Source organism: Phyllobates terribilis, unplaced genomic scaffold (assembly GCF_046119375.1).
Source record: "Phyllobates terribilis strain yellow unplaced genomic scaffold, ASM4611937v1 Scaffold_1__5_contigs__length_1240528914, whole genome shotgun sequence".
In the NCBI taxonomy this organism is placed as follows: domain Eukaryota; kingdom Metazoa; phylum Chordata; class Amphibia; order Anura; family Dendrobatidae; genus Phyllobates; species Phyllobates terribilis.
Genome location: NW_027362761.1, coordinates 1,203,178,421 through 1,203,195,664, shown reverse-complemented (window position 1 = coordinate 1,203,195,664; position 17,244 = coordinate 1,203,178,421). Strand labels below are relative to the sequence as shown.

Here is a 17,244-nt window from a genome sequence, read left to right as displayed (position 1 = left end):
GCTGACTGTTCATACACAAATATATCTGTTAAAAAGATTCTGGTGTAGGCCAGAGAACTAGATCTGTGGTTTTCCTCTTCCACAGTTCTTATCTCCTTTTTATTACCCTTTTGCCATTGATAGTGCGAGTGTAAGCTATTTTACTTCATATGCAATGGGCAAGGCACGTTGCAAGGGACGTGGAACTGTACGTTCTGGTGATCGTGCGTGCAGAGGTTGGGGCCGCAGCCAAGGTGAAAATGTGCCACAACCAACAGCCACATCTTCTCGCTTCCAGTTCTTGACCGAATTACTAGGGAAGCACACAACAACACCACTATTGCCAACTGATCAGTGTGAACAGGTTATTAATTGGATAGCAGATAATACTTCCAGCTACCTGGGCACCACCACCTCCGGTCTGTCTTCCACACGGTCAAGTTTTAGTAGCCGTGAGTCTCGACCGCATACTCCTCCTCACCCTGATGCTCCTTCCTCCCACCATGCCGAGTGTCATCATACAGCAAGTGATCCCACAGTAGGACACTATGAAGAGCTGTTCACTGGTCCATTTTCATATTTGGGCCCCTCGCCTGCTCCGCTTGAAGTGGTGGAAGAGGAGTTCTCATGTAGCGATGGCCAAATATTTGAACAGCCACGGCCACAGGAAGGCGACGCTGGAAATTTGTCACAAGAGGTGGACGATGACGAGACGCAATTGCCACGAAGTGAGGACGAGTACTGTGGTGCGGAAGTGGAAGAGGAGGAGGTGGTGGATGATCTAGTAACTGACCCAACGTGGCAGAAGGATACGCAGAGCGAGGCCAGAAGCACACAGGGGGAGGCAGAGTACCCCAACAGGCAGGAAGAAGAAGTGTGGTGGCCGCAGACAGAAGGCGGGCAATTATTTCGCATAACACCAACACGAAGGACGTTGCCAGTAGTGTTGAGCGAGCACTAAAATGCTCGACCCGAGAAACGAGCACAATGTTAGTCTATCTGAGACCCGAGCATTTTTGCGGTGGCACCCCCAGCAGTCTGTAGAAAGCCTAAAAAGTGCCCAAAACGATAGTGACAGTGCTCAAATGACATGGGGACAGCATGGGGATCGCCCCAGGAAGCATTTATGACCCCCAGGTCACTGCTGTCAACAACGTGGTCAGAGGTATTAAGCCACTTTTACGGGCTCACAATAAAGCGTTCAAAAACGAAACTGAAACTGTTTTCCTGTGAAATATGTTAAGGAACATCCTTTCCAGGTTAAAGACTTGTGTATAAGGTAAAATAAATAACTAAAAACAAAAATACTCCTCCACACCTTGGGCTATGTTCACAAGTAGCATTTTTTATGCGTTTTTGCACTTTTGCATGGCTTTCAACCGTGACAAATGCATTCACCGGGAAATGTCATTTTAACATTTTACAACCTTTTCTGGCCATGTGCTGTGTGACACATGCATACAGTGCTGAAAAGACATGGGAACAGCATGGGGAAGACCCCTGGAAGCATCTCTGACACCCATAAAAAATGCTACTTGTAAACATAGCCCAAGTTGTGGAGGAGTATTTTTGTATATGATCTAATGTTCTCTGTGACAGCCATCTACAGCATTGATTTGTACACACCCGGGATTTTGAGGGGTCAAGTTGACAACAAGTGATTCATAATGTTGGCTTAGGATGTTTTTCTTGAGATTGGCACCTTCATTTTTTATTTGTTTTATTTGTATTGCTTATCTAGTTTATATTTCAATTTTATAGGGATTCCATTTTATTGTCATTGGCCCTCTCCTACTTTACCATTTTTATTGGCTTTGTTTTTCTTTACCGAAGCAATATAATGGGAATAGTGTTACTCTCCATGTACACACATGACAGATTATTCTGAAAGGTAACCTGAAATGACAGGAATGTTTTACTGTAAATTCATTGATTAAGAGGTGTGCTCCAATACTTTTATCTATTTAGTGTAAAAGTAACATGTTAGATATTATTAATAAATCCAAATGTCTGTATTTGACAATGAACTATTTAATGATGGATATAATGTAAGGTTTATATCTAAAAATACAGAACAGCACTCAACAGGGTAAAACACATTTCATTGATAATGAAAAACAGATAAAAATATAAAATACATTTTATTTGTAAATTGATGATTAAATTCTATTATTTTCTGCAGTGCCAAGTTTAGAGAATACAGACATCTTTTGACTTTCATTTTTGCCATTGATGATATTAACAGTAATCCTGCCATTCTTCCAAATATCACCCTTGGATATCATTTGTATGATTCATGCGGCAATGTGAATAAAGTTCTAAAGGATGTTCTGCAGATAATGTCCGGACACAAAGTAACAGCTCCTAATTATTCATGTATGGACCATGGTAATGTAGCTGGCTATATTGGAGACCAAGGATCTGCCACCACTCTACCAATGGCTCAGTTACTGGGTATGTATGGATATGCACAGGTAAGTTCTGATAAGAAAGATGTCTCCTTTCGATTCTACCCCATATAATTTCAAGAATGGGTGAGGAGAGAAATAACTGGATAGTGCAGATTCAAAAGCAACCATATGAATTTGATGAAGCTTAATGCACTGGTTATTTTTCAATAGGACACTTGCATCTTGACCACTCTGGATTCAGCATGCCTATTTGGGACATTGAGTGACAGAGTCACATTGAAGGGACATTTAAAATTGCTTTTAAATAACCTAGCAATAAAATTTTTGAATAAGTTAAAAAAAGAATCTTTTCCATTTTATTCTCACTGATTTTTGGCTTGAAGGGAACCTAACAGGTGATTCAGACATAGACTGAATTATTCCAACCATGTAACTTTTACTATTAACCACTGAAAATGCAATTGGGGATCATTTATTCCTGGTAACTTCTCTAGTTAGAGGCAGATCCTGTGATGCTGAGTCACTTCTCATGGACAAGCTATGAGTCAGAAATGTCAAGGAGTCCAAGGTCAATAGCCAAGGGTCATCTTAAAAAAAAGGGAAAAGGCAAAGAACTAGTCAGGTAATGGTTTATGGTCAAAATCACAGGTGGATAGAGGATCAAAGCAAAGGGGTTAAACAAATGGATGGTCAGAACGAGTTCCAAGGTCACGCAGCAATACATCAACAAGCAAAGCACTAGGCACAGAGAAAACAAACCCCACTGAGCTGAAGCTATCTAGTCTCAGATTAGATGGCCGAGCTGTCAATCAAAACACAGACAGCTCATCATGCCCCTGCACTAGACTGGATGACTGAGCTATCACTCACTGCCTCCTACGCACAGAGGGGTGGAATCGCTACAGATCCCCTCCTACTCCCTTGACTGATAGATTATTCCCCGGACACAAACATGCAAAATGTGTACTTCCTGGGCAGATTTTCAAGTATGTTATTCTCTGAAATGATGCAGTGTTTCATAGCAAAAAACACTCAAATCTGAAAAAATCGCAGCCAGAGTCTGATTTATGCTGACTGTAATTCAGGCAGCATGAATTCCACTACAGGTTCCCATTAAAAACTGCAAAAAAAAATTGTTACGAAAACTGTCTTTATTTTTACAATCAAAATCAAAAAGGTAAAAAAAGGTAAAATAGATTGAGATTACCATTAAGTCCAAATATTTATTTAAACGGTGACAAAATTGTAAAGTAGAAATGAATCTTTTGAAATTGTATTTTGTCAGATTTGCAGAATAGATTTGTGTTGAATTGAATTGCTGCAAATTGAAAGAATGGACATCTACAATAGCCCTGAGAAGATGTGTTTCACACTCTGAGATTTACTTGGACTGCATCGAACCCCTTTTAACGATCCTTAATGCAAACACATCCTTTGTAATGTCAAACTGACCTCAGCATAAATGGTTATAGGCAAACAGATGGTAAATGCGTCTAATAAAAAAAAAGTCTAATAACACACTGTACTCTTGCACTTTTTTGCTTTTTAAAATTAAAAAAGCTCCAAAAATGGTCACATTTGGTTGGCAGATGCCTTCTTTTTCAAAGTTTATACATATGCAATGTATATGAAAATGCCATGGCTTTTTGACAAACCAAAGCAAAATCATACCCTTTTTAATGAATAACAACAGGATGTTTGGAAATGAAATTAACAATGACTTGGCGTTTTTCAAAAAGTCAACAAATTGCTTTCTCTTTTTGTGCAGAATTGACAAATTAGCAATGGGGAAGCATAAGGACTAGTGTTGAGTCAATGTGCTCAATACCGTGTTTTCCGAGCATGCTCAGTCTTATCTGACGTGCTCGGCTAATATGTTTGCCTCACTGAGACTGCATGTTTTCCAGCAGTAGAGAGCACATGCGGGGATTGCCTGTTTCTTTGCCAAACCCCGCATGTGTTTCGTCTTTCTACCGCTGGAAAACAAACAGCCACAGGGAGGCAAACATATTAGCCGAGCACCCTGAAGATACTCGGATAAGACCGAGCATGATCTGATAATACGTTATCCGATCACGTTCACTCAACACTAATCAGGACCCAAAAATTATGGCTAATGAAGAAGTAACGGAAAACACCATTCCAGGGCGCAGACCGCATTTAGCTCATTCAAGACAATTGGAATATTTTAAATGTCACAACAAATTTGAAATTTTTATAGTACATTTTTTTAAATATCTTACTAAATGCACAAAGATGTCATGGCCCTTGAAGAAGGAATGGCTTTTTACAAACTGTCCTCCATAAGGAGAAATGCTACCCCTTTGACCTCAGTCCAGAGCCTCTCACCTAGTCAAATCAGTTCTCATACTTTGCATTGATGAGGGCCAACAGCCCGAAACACCGTGTTTGCAAATTGAGATTCTGATTTGGCTTTTATCCTAAGTCATATTGCACGACTCGTTAAAGGGTTGAAAGTGACTTGTAGGATTGCTATTTCCAATAGGTGGCGATATAGAGTACAAGTCCTCTTTTTCTCTGAATAGGCAATTTGCATACAAACTGTCCAAAATGATTCCCATCTGTAGGATCAATAATATGGTTGTTGATTGGAAAGTGAAGAAACAAGGTTTTAAAATTACATCCAAAACTATCACCTTTTGGGGTGGGGGGGAAGATTCGGGTTTCTTATATTTACCTTTTAGATGGTAAAGTTACCTGCACGAGTAAAGAGTAGATGTAGAAAAGATTGGACAGGCAGGAAATGTGTTGTTGTTTATTGGCAGTAGAAGTGGCAGAGACCACACATTTTAGATCATTTCGGATAGGCAAGAAAACATCTGGTTCTTTAGGGCTAGTACTAGAATCTTAGGCAGCAGCACAGTATATATAAAATATATTGGACAAGTATCGGTCATTGTGGATGAAAATAGGAAATTATCTATGACTAATTCATTTTGACAAATGTAAGGTTTTTCACACTGGCAGTAGACAATCCGGTCCAGTTTAGTGTGACAAAGCCACTTTGCATGCTGAATACCCTCTGTCATTGCACAGGAAGTTGGACATGACAATGTGTCTGTGGAAGTTCTTACAACTGCAATATTGGTCCATTTTGCTGATTCAGAGGTCCATGGATTTGGGCCTCAAGGTATTTGCTGGAAGGAGCATATAGTCGAGGCACTACTGCTGTTAAAAAGGTGCATTTTTGTTTGCTGCAATTTAGTGTAACAGCTGAAGAAACATCTGGTTTATCATGTCATAAATGCTGCAATTGCTGCTCGAGATGAGCGAATGTTTCAATATTCGGTTCGGATTACGATCATCAAATTTGCAATATTCGCTGATTTATTCGTTGAATGTTCGTCGAACATTGCCGAATGCCATAGGATTCAATGGGGGCCAAAAAAAAATCACAAACACCACACCTTCAGATTGGTCCTAAAGCTGCCAAAACTAGTGTTGAGAGAGCACTAAAATGCTCGGGCGCTCGAAGCTCGGGCAGAGCTCATCGTGATACTCGTGTGCTCAACCCAAGCAACGAGCCCAGGGCAGTGTTCAATTGTACCTCCCCCATTCCTTGTAATGCAAGCACAAGTATGCAGCCTGCCACCCACCCACCCCCCCAGGCTGCAATAACATACTGCTTGCTTGCTTGCACTTGAAATTGGGCTTTTTAGGCATGTGGAGGCGGAATCTGGCCACCACATCATGGCTGCGTCAGTGGTCTGGTATCCATACTCAGTCGCTAGCCGCCGGGAGGCCAGGTGTCCACGCCTGGTCCCCAGCCGCCAGGGGGCGGCCAGGTGTCCATACTCGGTCAGCAGCCGCCCCGCAGCCGAGTACCCACTCACGGTCCCCAGCCGCCTGGGGGCGGCCCTGTGTCCATAAACGGTCCCCAGCCACGCCTATTTGAAGGACAGCCAAACCACAAACATGTGGACAAGTGAATGTGGCCAGGGATGGTCCATCTGACTGACGCCGTCACACTGGGTTAATATTGTGGAAGTCGGGACACAGTTGGACACTGGGATGCAACACATCCTCCAGACATAGAGGATTGCGGGTCCTGGGTTAATCAGGCTTCAACACAAAGTTCAGAAGGTAGACAGCAACAGTGGTCTGCCTCCTACACAACGAGTAAATTATTCATGATCATGAGGCCATCCATCTCCTTAGCTTTCTGTTCCTTGGAATGCAAGCGCATGTATGTAGTAGCGGCTAGGCCTGAGGTGGTCAGCGTTTTGGCGCACATCCTACCTCCTCCGAGGATTGCTGGATGATTTCCTGATACTATCTGAGTTCTATGACTCCTGTTAAAACAAAGCTTCAGGTGATGAATGATGGATGAGGTAGTGGCAAAGGAGAAAGTGCAGGAGGAACAGGAAACATTCAATTCAACATCAGGCCAGTCAACCACACATGTTTTGTAGGATATGTTTCTGTACCAAAAGGAGGGGTTCGGCTTCACAGCTATAAGGCATACAGTGAGTGCAATGCATTCCAAAAATTTCGAGGCACTCCAATGCCCCTTGGAAGTGACATGGAGGTCAAAGTGCCTTAACTAAACCGTTTTTTCCATTTATAGCAACTGGGTCTCCTGTACACTGTTGACCTAAGCAGTGAATGGAAGGCTTTCCAAAAATTATGAGGAACTGCAATGCCCCTTGAAACAGATGTGGATTACAGTGTACTAAAATCCTTCTACCCCTTATTGGGGAGTGGGTCTACCTTAGTGTTCGCCTATGCATTGAAAAGCAAAAGCTGACTAAAATTAGGAGGAAATGCAATGCCGGTTGGAAGAGTCGTGGAGGTTAGAGTTAATTAAAAAACAACATTTTAATGCCCCTTGGTAGAGTTGTGGAGTTCAGAGTGGTTTAACAAGACGCTTTTAATGCCCCTTGGAAGAGTGGTGAAGGTCACAGTAGCTTAGCAACACGGTTTTAATGCCCCATGGAGGAGTGGTGGAGGTCACAGTAGCTTAACAAGAGAGTTTTAATGTCCCTTGGAAGAGTGGTGGAGGTCACAGTAGCTTAACAAGATTGTTTTAATGCCCCTTGGAAGAGTGGTGGAGTTCACAGTAGCTTAACAAGAGAGTTTTAATGCCCCTTGGAAGAGTGGTGGAGGTCACAGTAGCTTAACAAGACGGTTTTAATGCCCCTTGGAAGAGCAATGGAGTTCAGAGTGGTTTAACAAGACAGTTTTAATTTCCCTTGGTAGAGTGGTGGAAGTCACAGTAGCTTAACAAGAGGGTTTTAATGCCCCTTGGAAGAGTGGTGGAGGTCGCAGTGGAATAAATAGACAATATCAATGCCCCTTAGAAGAGTGGTGGGGGTCCCAGTAGCTTAACAAGACGTTTTTAATGCCCCTTGGAAGAGTGGTGGAGGTCGCAGTGGAATAAAAAGACAATATCAATGCCCCTTGGAAGAGTGGTGGAGATCACAGTAGCTTAACAAGACGCTTTTAATGCCAAATGGAAGCGTGGTGGAGGTCACAGTAGCTTAACAAGATGGTTTTAATGCCCCTTGGAAGAGTGGTGGAAGTCGCAGTGGAATAAAAAAAAAATATCAAAGCACCTTGGAAGAGTGATGGAGGTCACAGTAGCTTTACAAGATGGTTTTAATGACCCTTGGAAGAGCTGTGGAGTTCAGAGTGGTTTAACAAGACGGTTTTAATGCCCCATGGAAGAGAAGTGGAGGTCACAGTAGCTTAACAAGATGGTTTTATGCCCCTTGGAAGAACTGTGGAGTGCAGAGTGGTTTAACAAGACGGTTTTAATGCCCCTTGGAAGAGTGGTGGAGGTCACAGTAGCTTAGCAAGATGGTTTTAATGCCCCTTGTAGGAGTAGTGGAGGTCACAGTAGCTTAACAAGAGAGTTTTAATGCCCCTTGGAAGAGTGGTGGAGGTCACAGTAGCTTAACAAGGTAGTTATAATGCCCCTTGGAAGAGTGGTGGAGGTCTCAGTGGAATAAAAAGACAATATCAATGCCTCTTTGAAGAGTGGTGGAGGTCACAGTAGCTTAACAAGACGGTTTTAATGCCCCTTGGAAGAGCAGTGAAGATCAGAGTGGTTTAACAAGATGGTTTTAATGCCCCTTGGAAGAGTGGTGGAGGTCACAGTAGCTTAACAAGATGGTTTATTGCCCCTTGGAAGAACTGTGGAGTTCAGCGTGGTATAACAAGATGGTTTTAAGGCCCCTTGGAGGAGTGGTGCAGGTCACAGTAGCTTAACAAGACAGTTTTAATGCCCCTTGAAAGAGTGGTGGAGGTCAAAGTGGAATAAAAAGACAATATCAATGCCCCATTTGAAGAGTGGTGGAGGTCACAGTAGCTTAACATGACAGTTTTAAAGACCCTTGGAAGAGTGGTGGAGGTCACAGTAGCTTAACAAGACGTTTTAAGGCCCCTTGGAAGAGTGGTGGAGGTCACAGTAGCTTAACAAGATGGTTTTATTGCCCCTTGGAAGATCTGTGGAGTTCAGAGTGGTTTAACAAGACGATTTTAATGCCCCTTCGAAGAGTGGTGGAGGTCACAGTAGCTTAACAAGACAGTTTTAAAGCCCCTGGAAGAGCTTTGGAGTTCAGAGTGGTTTAACAAGACGGTTTTAATGCACCTTGGAGGAGTGGTGGAGGTCATAGTAGCTTAACAAGACGGTTTAATGCCCCTTGGAAGAGTGGTGGAGGTCACAGTAGCTTAACAAGACGGTTTTATTGCTCCTTGGAAGAGCTGTGGAGTTCAGAGTGGTTTAACAAGACGATTTTAATGCCCCTTGGAAGAGTGTTGGAGGTCACAGTAGCTTAACAAGACAGTTTTAATGCCCCTTGGAAGTGTCGTGGAGGTCGCAGTGGAATAAAAAGACAATATCAATGCCCTTTGGAAGAGTGGTGGAGGTCACAGTAGCTTAACAAGACGGATTAATGCCCCTTGGAAGAGTGGTGGAGGTCACAGTAACTTAACAAGATGGTTGTAATGCCCCTTGGAAGAGTTGTTGAGTTCAGAGTGGCTTAACAAGACGATTTTATTTCCCCTTGGAAGTGTGATGGAGGTCACAGTAGCTTAACAAGACGGTTTTAATTAACCTTGGAAGAGCTGTGGAGGTCAGAGTGGTTTAACAAGATGGTTTTAATGCCCCTTGGAAGAGCTGTGGAGTTCAGAGTGGCTTAACAAGATGATTTTATTGCCTCTTGGAAGTGTGATGGAGGTCACAGTAGCTTAACAAGATTTTTTTAATGCCCCTTGGAAGAGCTGTTGAGTTCAGAGTGGTTTAACAAGACGATTTTAATGCCCCTTGGAAGAGTGGTGGAGGTCACAGTAGCTTAACAAGATGATTTTAATGCCCCTTGGATGAGTGGTGGAGGTCACAGTAGCTTAACAAGACAGTTTTAATGCCCCTTGGAAGAGTGGTGGAGGTCACAGTAGCTTAACAAGACAGTTTTAATGCCCCTTGGAAGAGTGGTGGAGGTCGCAGTGTAATAAAAAGACAATATCAATGCCCCTTGCAAGAGTGGTGGAGGTCATAGTAGCTTAACAAGACGGTTTTAATGCCCCTTGGAAGAGCTGTGGAGTAGTGTTGAGCCACCCCCGTAGTGTTCGGGTTCGGTTCGGTTCGTCGAACACCGGGATGTTCGAGGAACTGTTTGTCGAACTGTTCGTCGAACACCTTAGAACACCTTCGAACACCGTTAAAACCAATGGCAGGCAAACAAAAACACATAGAAACACATAGAAAACACCTTCAAAGGTGTCCAAAAGCTGACAAACTGCTCAGAAAACGCTTTCTTTAAAAAAGCCGGCCGGCAATTCAGCAGCGGCATACACCGGTACCCGACAATTTAGACAAGAAGGAATAGAGCCTCACACATAGATTAGATAGATAGAAACATGTCAGTCACATATATATGAAGTACAGTGACAGTGTTGCTTACTGTACTTGTCATTTAGTGTAAAGGATTTATTAAAAAATATAATAGTGTTTTCATGCACTGTCTCTTTAAAAAAGCCGGCCGGCAATTCAGCATCTGTACCCGACAATTTATAACAGACAGAATAGAGCTTCACACATAGATTAGATAAATAGAAACATGTCAGTCACATATATATGAAGTACAGTGACAATGTTGCTTACTGTACTTGTCATTTAGTGTAAAGGATTTATTAAAAAAAATAATAGTGTTTTCATGCACCGTCTCTTTAAAAAAGCCGGCCGGCAATTCAGCATCTGTACCCGACAATTTATAACAGACAGAATAGAGCTTCACACATAGATTAGATAGATAGAAACATGTCAGTCACATATATATGAAGTACAGTGATAGTGTTGGTTACTGTACTTGTCATTTAGTATTAAAATAAAGGATTTATTATTAAAAAAAATTGGCGTGGGGTTCCCCTTAATTTTAGTCTCTAGCGGAGGTTAAGCAGACAGCTGGGTCAGATGTTTGAAGCCTGGGAAGGGGGTAATACCCACGGAGCTTCCCAGGCTACTAATATGAGCCCCCAGCTGAATACATAGCCTTTACTAGCTATTAAAATGGGGGACCCCCCCAAAAAAATGACGTGGGGTCCCCCCTAATTTAATAGCTAGCAAAGGCTAGGCAGACAGCTGGGGGCTGATATTAATAGCCCAGGAAGGGAGCCATGAATATTGGCCCCCTCCCAGGCTAGAAACACCAGCCGTCAGCCGCCCCAGAAATGGCGCATTCATAGGATGCGCCAATTCTGGCACTTAGCCTCGCTCTTCCACGCTGCCCTGTAGCGGTGGCAGGGGGTAATAGGGTTGGGGTTGATGTCAGCTTATAATGCCAGCTGACATCAAGCCCAGGTTAGTAATGGAGAGGCGTCTATAAGACACCCCCATTACTAACCCCATAGTCAAAGTTAAAAGAAAACACAAACACCCAGAATAAAGTCCTTTAATTGAAATAAAGACACAATCTTTTATTGTTCTATATTAAACCATACTTACCATCACGCTCATTCCAGCTGAAGCCAACGATCTCCTGCAATAAAAGAAAAATAATAAAGCAACCTCATCCTTACCTTTCCATGGTTCCCACGACAGCTTCAGCTCTGCTACATCAAGATGACAGGCTGGACCGCAGCAGAACGCTGCCATCCAGCCTGCCATCCCGCAGACACTGAGAAGCGCAGGCATGCTTGCGCTCTGCAGTGTCTGGCTGTGACGGCATAAAGATGAGACGAGTTCATGTCCAATGAACTCGGCGCACCTCATGCACGTCACTGACAGCGTGGGAAAATTCTCACGCTGAAGCGCTGAGTGCAGGAGAATTCTCCCACGCTGTCAGTGACGTGCATAAGGTGAGCTCATGTCCAATGAACTCAGCTCACCTCCTGCACGTCACTGACAGCGTGGGAGAATTCTCCTGCACTCAGCGCTTCAGCGTGAGAATTCTCCCACGGTGAAGCGCTGAGTGCAGGAGAATTTTCCCACGCTGTCAGTGACGTGCATAAGGTGAGCTCATGTCCAATGAACTCAGCTCACCTCCTGCACGTCACTGACAGCGTGGGAGAATTCTCCTGCACTCAGCGCTTCAGTGTGAGAATTCTCCCACGCTGAAGCGCTGAGTGCAGGAGAATTTTCCCACGCTGTCAGTGACGTGCATGAGGTGAGCCGAGTTCATTGGACATTAACTCGGCTCATCTGGATGCCCTCACAGAGAGACACTGTGGAGCGCAAGCAAGCCTGCGCTTCTCAGTGTCTGCGGGATGACAGGCTGGATGGCAGCGTTCTGCTGCGGTCCAGCCTGTCATCTCGATGTAGCAGAGCTGAAGCTGTCATGGGAACCATGGAAAGGTAAGGATGATGTTGCTTTATTATTTTTCTTTTATTGCAGGAGATCGTTGGCTTCAGCTGGAATGGGTGTGATGGTAAGTATGGTTTAATTTAGAACAATAAAGAATTGTGTGTTTATTTCAATTAAAGGACTTTTTTCTGGGTGTTGTGTTTTTTTTAAATACTTTACTAGAAATTCATGGTGGTCATGTCTAATATTGGCGTGACCCCATGAATTTTGGGCTTAGGGCCAGCTGATAATGCCAAGCTGGCCCTAACCCCTTTATTACCCAGTGAGCCACCGCATAAGGGCCCTGGATGAGTTGGGTACAGCGCCAGAAGATGGCGCTTCTATGAACGCGCCATTTTCCGGGGTGGCTGCGGACTGCAATTTGCAGAGGGGGTGGCCCAGAAAGCTTGGGCCTCCCTGCGCTGCGGATTCCAGCCCCCAGCTGCCTAGTTGTACCTGGCTGGACACAAAAACAGGGCGAAGCCCCACGTAAATTTTCTTTAAATTATTTCATGAAATAATTAAGAAAAAAAGGGCTTCCCTATATTGTTGTGTCCGGCCAGGTACAAATAGGCAGCTGGTGGTTGGGGGCAGCCCGTTCCTGCCTGCTGCACCTGACTGGACACAAATATAGTGCGAAGCCCCACTTCAATTTTTTTTTAATTATTTCATGAATTTCCTGAAATAATTTAAAAAAATTGAAGTGGGGCTTCGCACTATATTTGTGTCCAGCCAGGTACAGCAGGCAGGAATGGGCTGCCCCCAACCACCAGCTGCCTATTTGTACCTGGCCGGACACAACAATATAGGGAAGGCCTTTTTTTCTTAATTATTTCATGAATTTCATGAAATAATTAAAAAAAAAATACGTGGGGCTTTGCCCTATTTTTGTGTCCAGCCAGGTACAACTAGGCAGCTGGGGGCTGGAATCTGCAGCGCAGGGAGGCCCAAGCTTTCTGGGCCCCCCCCCCGCTGCAAATTGCAGTCCGCAGCCACCCTGGAAAATGGCGCGTTCATAGAAGCGCCATCTTCTCGCGCTGTACCCAACTCATCCAGGGCCCTGGTGCGGTGGCTCACTGGGTAATAAAGGGGTTAGGGCCAGCTTGGTATTATCAGCTGGCCCCAAGCCCAAAATTCATGGGGTCAGGCCAGTATTAGACATGACCGCCATGAATTTCTAGTAAAGTATTTAAAAAAAACACAACACCCAGAATAAAGTCCTTTAATTGAAATAAACACACAATTCTTTATTGTTCTAAATTAAACTATACTTACCGTCACGCCCATTCCAGCTGAAGCCAACGATCTCCTGTAATAAAAGAAAAATAATAAAGCAGCCTCATCCTTACCTTTCCATGGTTCCCACGACAGCTTCAGCTCTGCTACATCGAGATGACAGGCTGGACCGCAGCAGAACGCCGCCATCCAGCCTGTCATCCCGCAGACACTGAGAAGAGCAGGCTTGCTTGCGCTCCACATTGTCTCTCTGTGACGGCATAAAGATGAGCCGAGGTCATGTCCAATGAACTCGGCTCACCTCATGCATGTCACTTACAGCGTGGGAGAATTCTCACGCTGAAGCGCTGAGTGCAGGAGAATTTTCCCACGCTGTCAGTGACGTGCATGAGGTGCGCCGAGTTCATTGGACATGATCTCGGCTCATCTTTATGCCGTCACAGCCAGACACTGCAGAGCGCAAGCATGCCTGCGCTTCTCAGTGTCTGCGGGATGACAGGCTGGATGGCAGCGTTCTGCAGGTCCAGCCTGTCATCTCGTTGTAGCAGAGCTGAAGCTGTCCTGGGAACCATGGAAAGGTAAGGATGAGGTTGCTTTATTATTTTTCTTTTATTGCAGGAGATCGTTGGCTTCAGCTGGAATGGGCGTGATGGTAAGTATGGTTTAATTTAGAACAATAAAGAATTGTGTCTTTATTTCAATTAAAGGACTTTATTCTGGGTGTTTGTGTTTTCTTTTAACTTTGACTATGGGGTTAGTAATGGGGGTGTCTTATAGACGCCTCTCCATTACTAACCTGGGCTTGATGTCAGCTGGCATTATAAGCTGACATCAACCCCAGCCCTATTACCCCCTGCCACCGCTACAGGGCAGCGTGGAAGAGCGAGGCTAAGTGCCAGAATTGGCGCATCCTATGAATGCGCCATTTCTGGGGCGGCTGACGGCTGGTGTTTCTAGCCTGGGAGGGGGCCAATATTCATGGCTCCCTTCCTGGGCTATTAATATCAGCCCCCAGCTGTCTGCCTAGCCTTTGCTAGCTATTAAATTAGGGGGAAACCCACGTCCTTTTTTTTGGGGGGTCCCCCACTTTAATAGCTAGTAAAGGCTATGTATTCAGCTGGGGGCTGATATTAGTAGCCTGGGAAGCTCCGTGGGTATTACCCCCTTCCCAGGCTTCAAACATCTGCCCCAGCTGTCTGCTTAACCTCCGCTAGAGCCTAAAATTAAGGGGAACCACACGCCAATTTTTTTACTAATAAATCCTTTATTTTAATACTAAATGACAAGTACAGTAACCAATACTATCACTGTACTTCATATATATGTGACTGACATGTTTCTATCTATCTAATCTATGTGTGAAGCTCTATTCTGTCTGTTATAAATTGTCGGGTTCAGATGCTGAATTGCCGGCCGGCTTTCTTAAAGAGACGGTGCATGAAAACACTATTATTTTTTTTAATAAATCCTTTACACTAAATGACAAGTACAGTAAGCAACATTGTCACTGTACTTCATATATATGTGACTGACATGTTTCTATCTATCTAATCTATGTGTGATTCTCTATTCCTTCTATTCTAAATTGTCGGGTACCGCTGCTGAATTGCCGGCCGGCTTTTTTAAAGAGACAGTGCATGAAAACACTGTTATATTTTTTGATAAATCCTTTACACTAAATGACAAGTACAGTAAGCAGCACTTTCACTGTACTTCATATATATGTGACTGACATGTTTCTATCTATCTAATCTATGTGTGATTCTCTATTCTTTCTATTCTAAATTGTCGGGTACCGCTGCTGAATTGCCGGCCGGCTTTTTTAAAGAGACAGTGCATGAAAACACTATTATTTTTTTTGATAAATCCTTTACGCTAAATGACAAGTACAGTAAGCAGCACTTTCACTGTACTTCGTATATATGTGGCTGACATGTTCATATCTATCTAATCTATGTGTGAAGCTCTATTCTTTCGGTTCTAAATTGTCGGGTACCGGTGTATGCCGCTGCTGAATTGCCGGCTTTTCATGTTTCACTGTGAGCACTGTTCCCATCAATTTGGGCAATCACTGTAATGCCACAACCACCATGGCTGTGACATTACAGTGAGTGGCAGACAATCCCTGCATGATTGGTGCTCTAAATAGCGCCAGACATGCAGGACACGCTTTTGGTGCACGAACAGTTATCGAACATAACCTCGAACAGCCGAATTTTTCTCAAATCGTTCGGGTTCGTCGAACAACTCGAACACCACCCAAAACAGCTCGAATTTGAGATTGGCGAACAGTTCTAGTCGAACACCGCTCATCTCTACTGTGGAGATCAGAGTGGTTTAACAAGATGGTTTTAATGCCCGTTGGAAGAGTGTTGGAGGTCACAGTAGCTTAACAAGACGGTTTTAATGCCCCTTGGAAAAGTTGTGGAGTTCAGAGTGGTTTAACATGACGGTTTTAAAGACCTTTGAAGAGTGGTGGAGGTCACAGTAGCTTAAGAAGACGGTTTTAATGCCCCTTGGAAGTGTCGTGGAGGTCGCAGTGGATTAAAAAGACAACATCAATGCCCAATTTGAAGAGTGGTGGAGGTCACAGTAGCTTAACAAGATGGTTTTAATGCCCCTTGGAAGAGCTGAGGATTTCAGAGTGGTTTAGCAAGATGGTTTTAATGCTCCTTGGAAGATTGGTGGAGGTCACAGTAGCTTAACATACAGTTTTAATGCCCCTTGGAAGAGTGATGGAGGTCGCAGTGGAATAAAAATACAATATCATTGCCCCTTGGAAGAGTGGAGGAGGTCACAGTAGCTTAACAAGATGGTTTTAATGCCCCTTGGAAGAGTGGTGGAGGTCACAGTGGAATAAAAAGACAATATCAATGCACCATGGAAGAGTGGTGGAGGTCACAGTAACTTAACAACATTTTTTTTTGCCCCTTGGAAGAGACGTGGAGGTCACTGTAGCTTATCAAGACATTTTTAATGCCCCGTGGAAGAGACGAGGAGGTCACAGTAGCTTATCAAGATGGTTTTTTTGCCCTTTGGAAGAGCTGAGGAGTTCAGAGTGGCTTAACAAGACGGTTTTCATGCCCCTTACAGTAGACATGCAGTACAGCATATTAAAAACATTATTCCCATTATTGGGGAGAGGTTCTCCCATAGTCTTTGCCTATGCTTTTCAAGCAAAAGCTGCCAAAAATTAGGACTGAGGAATTTGCATTGCTGGCAACACGGACCACGGTCACCCTGATGGTATAGTGGTGGTCGAGGCTGAGGATAAGGAGAAGAGCAAAATACATCCGAAATGAGGAAGCGTATACCCATGTGTGGGTGTGAAGCGGTGCATGAAAATACACCTCCCGAAATAACACAGTGGATTTGACTTTATGCTACTCTGTTGTCATTAGGTGGTGATGAGAAGTCAGGCCCAATCCAGCCCTTGTTCATTTTGATAAGGGTGCGCTTATCAGTTATAATTCCCCCAGCGGCACTAAAAACACGCTCCGATAACAAGCTAGCGGCAGGGCAGGCCAGGACCTCCAAGGCTTACAGAGCGAGTTCATTCCAAGTGTCCAGCTTGGATACCCAATAATTAAAAGGCACATCACATCAAAGGCAGGAATCCCGGAGGAATCTGGTAGGGTCGGCAAGGTACTCCCTCACCATCTTTTGAAACTTTCCAAACCTTGTGAGAGTACCCTGCGCCTCAGGGCCTGTAAGCTGGGCGGGTGTCAGAAAACTGTCAAAGAATGTTGACAGTGTTCCCCTGCCTCTGCTGGATTGGAGTTGCGTCTCTCTCACCTGTACGCCTTGGTTGGGCA

The 17,244-nt window shown here is 44.0% G+C and overlaps 1 protein-coding gene across 1 annotated transcript in view; it reads left to right on the top strand.

Moving 5' to 3' along the window:
• Positions 1–1,985: 1,985 nt before the first annotated feature.
• LOC141220557 (vomeronasal type-2 receptor 26-like) overlaps positions 1,986–17,244 on the top strand; it is a 177,157-nt gene continuing 161,898 nt past the window's right edge. Inside the window, exons 1-2 of the mRNA XM_073666400.1 lie at positions 1,986–2,068; positions 2,162–2,453. Of these exons, the coding sequence (XP_073522501.1) occupies positions 1,986–2,068; positions 2,162–2,453 (375 nt within the window). The remainder of the gene's footprint in view (positions 2,069–2,161; positions 2,454–17,244) is intronic.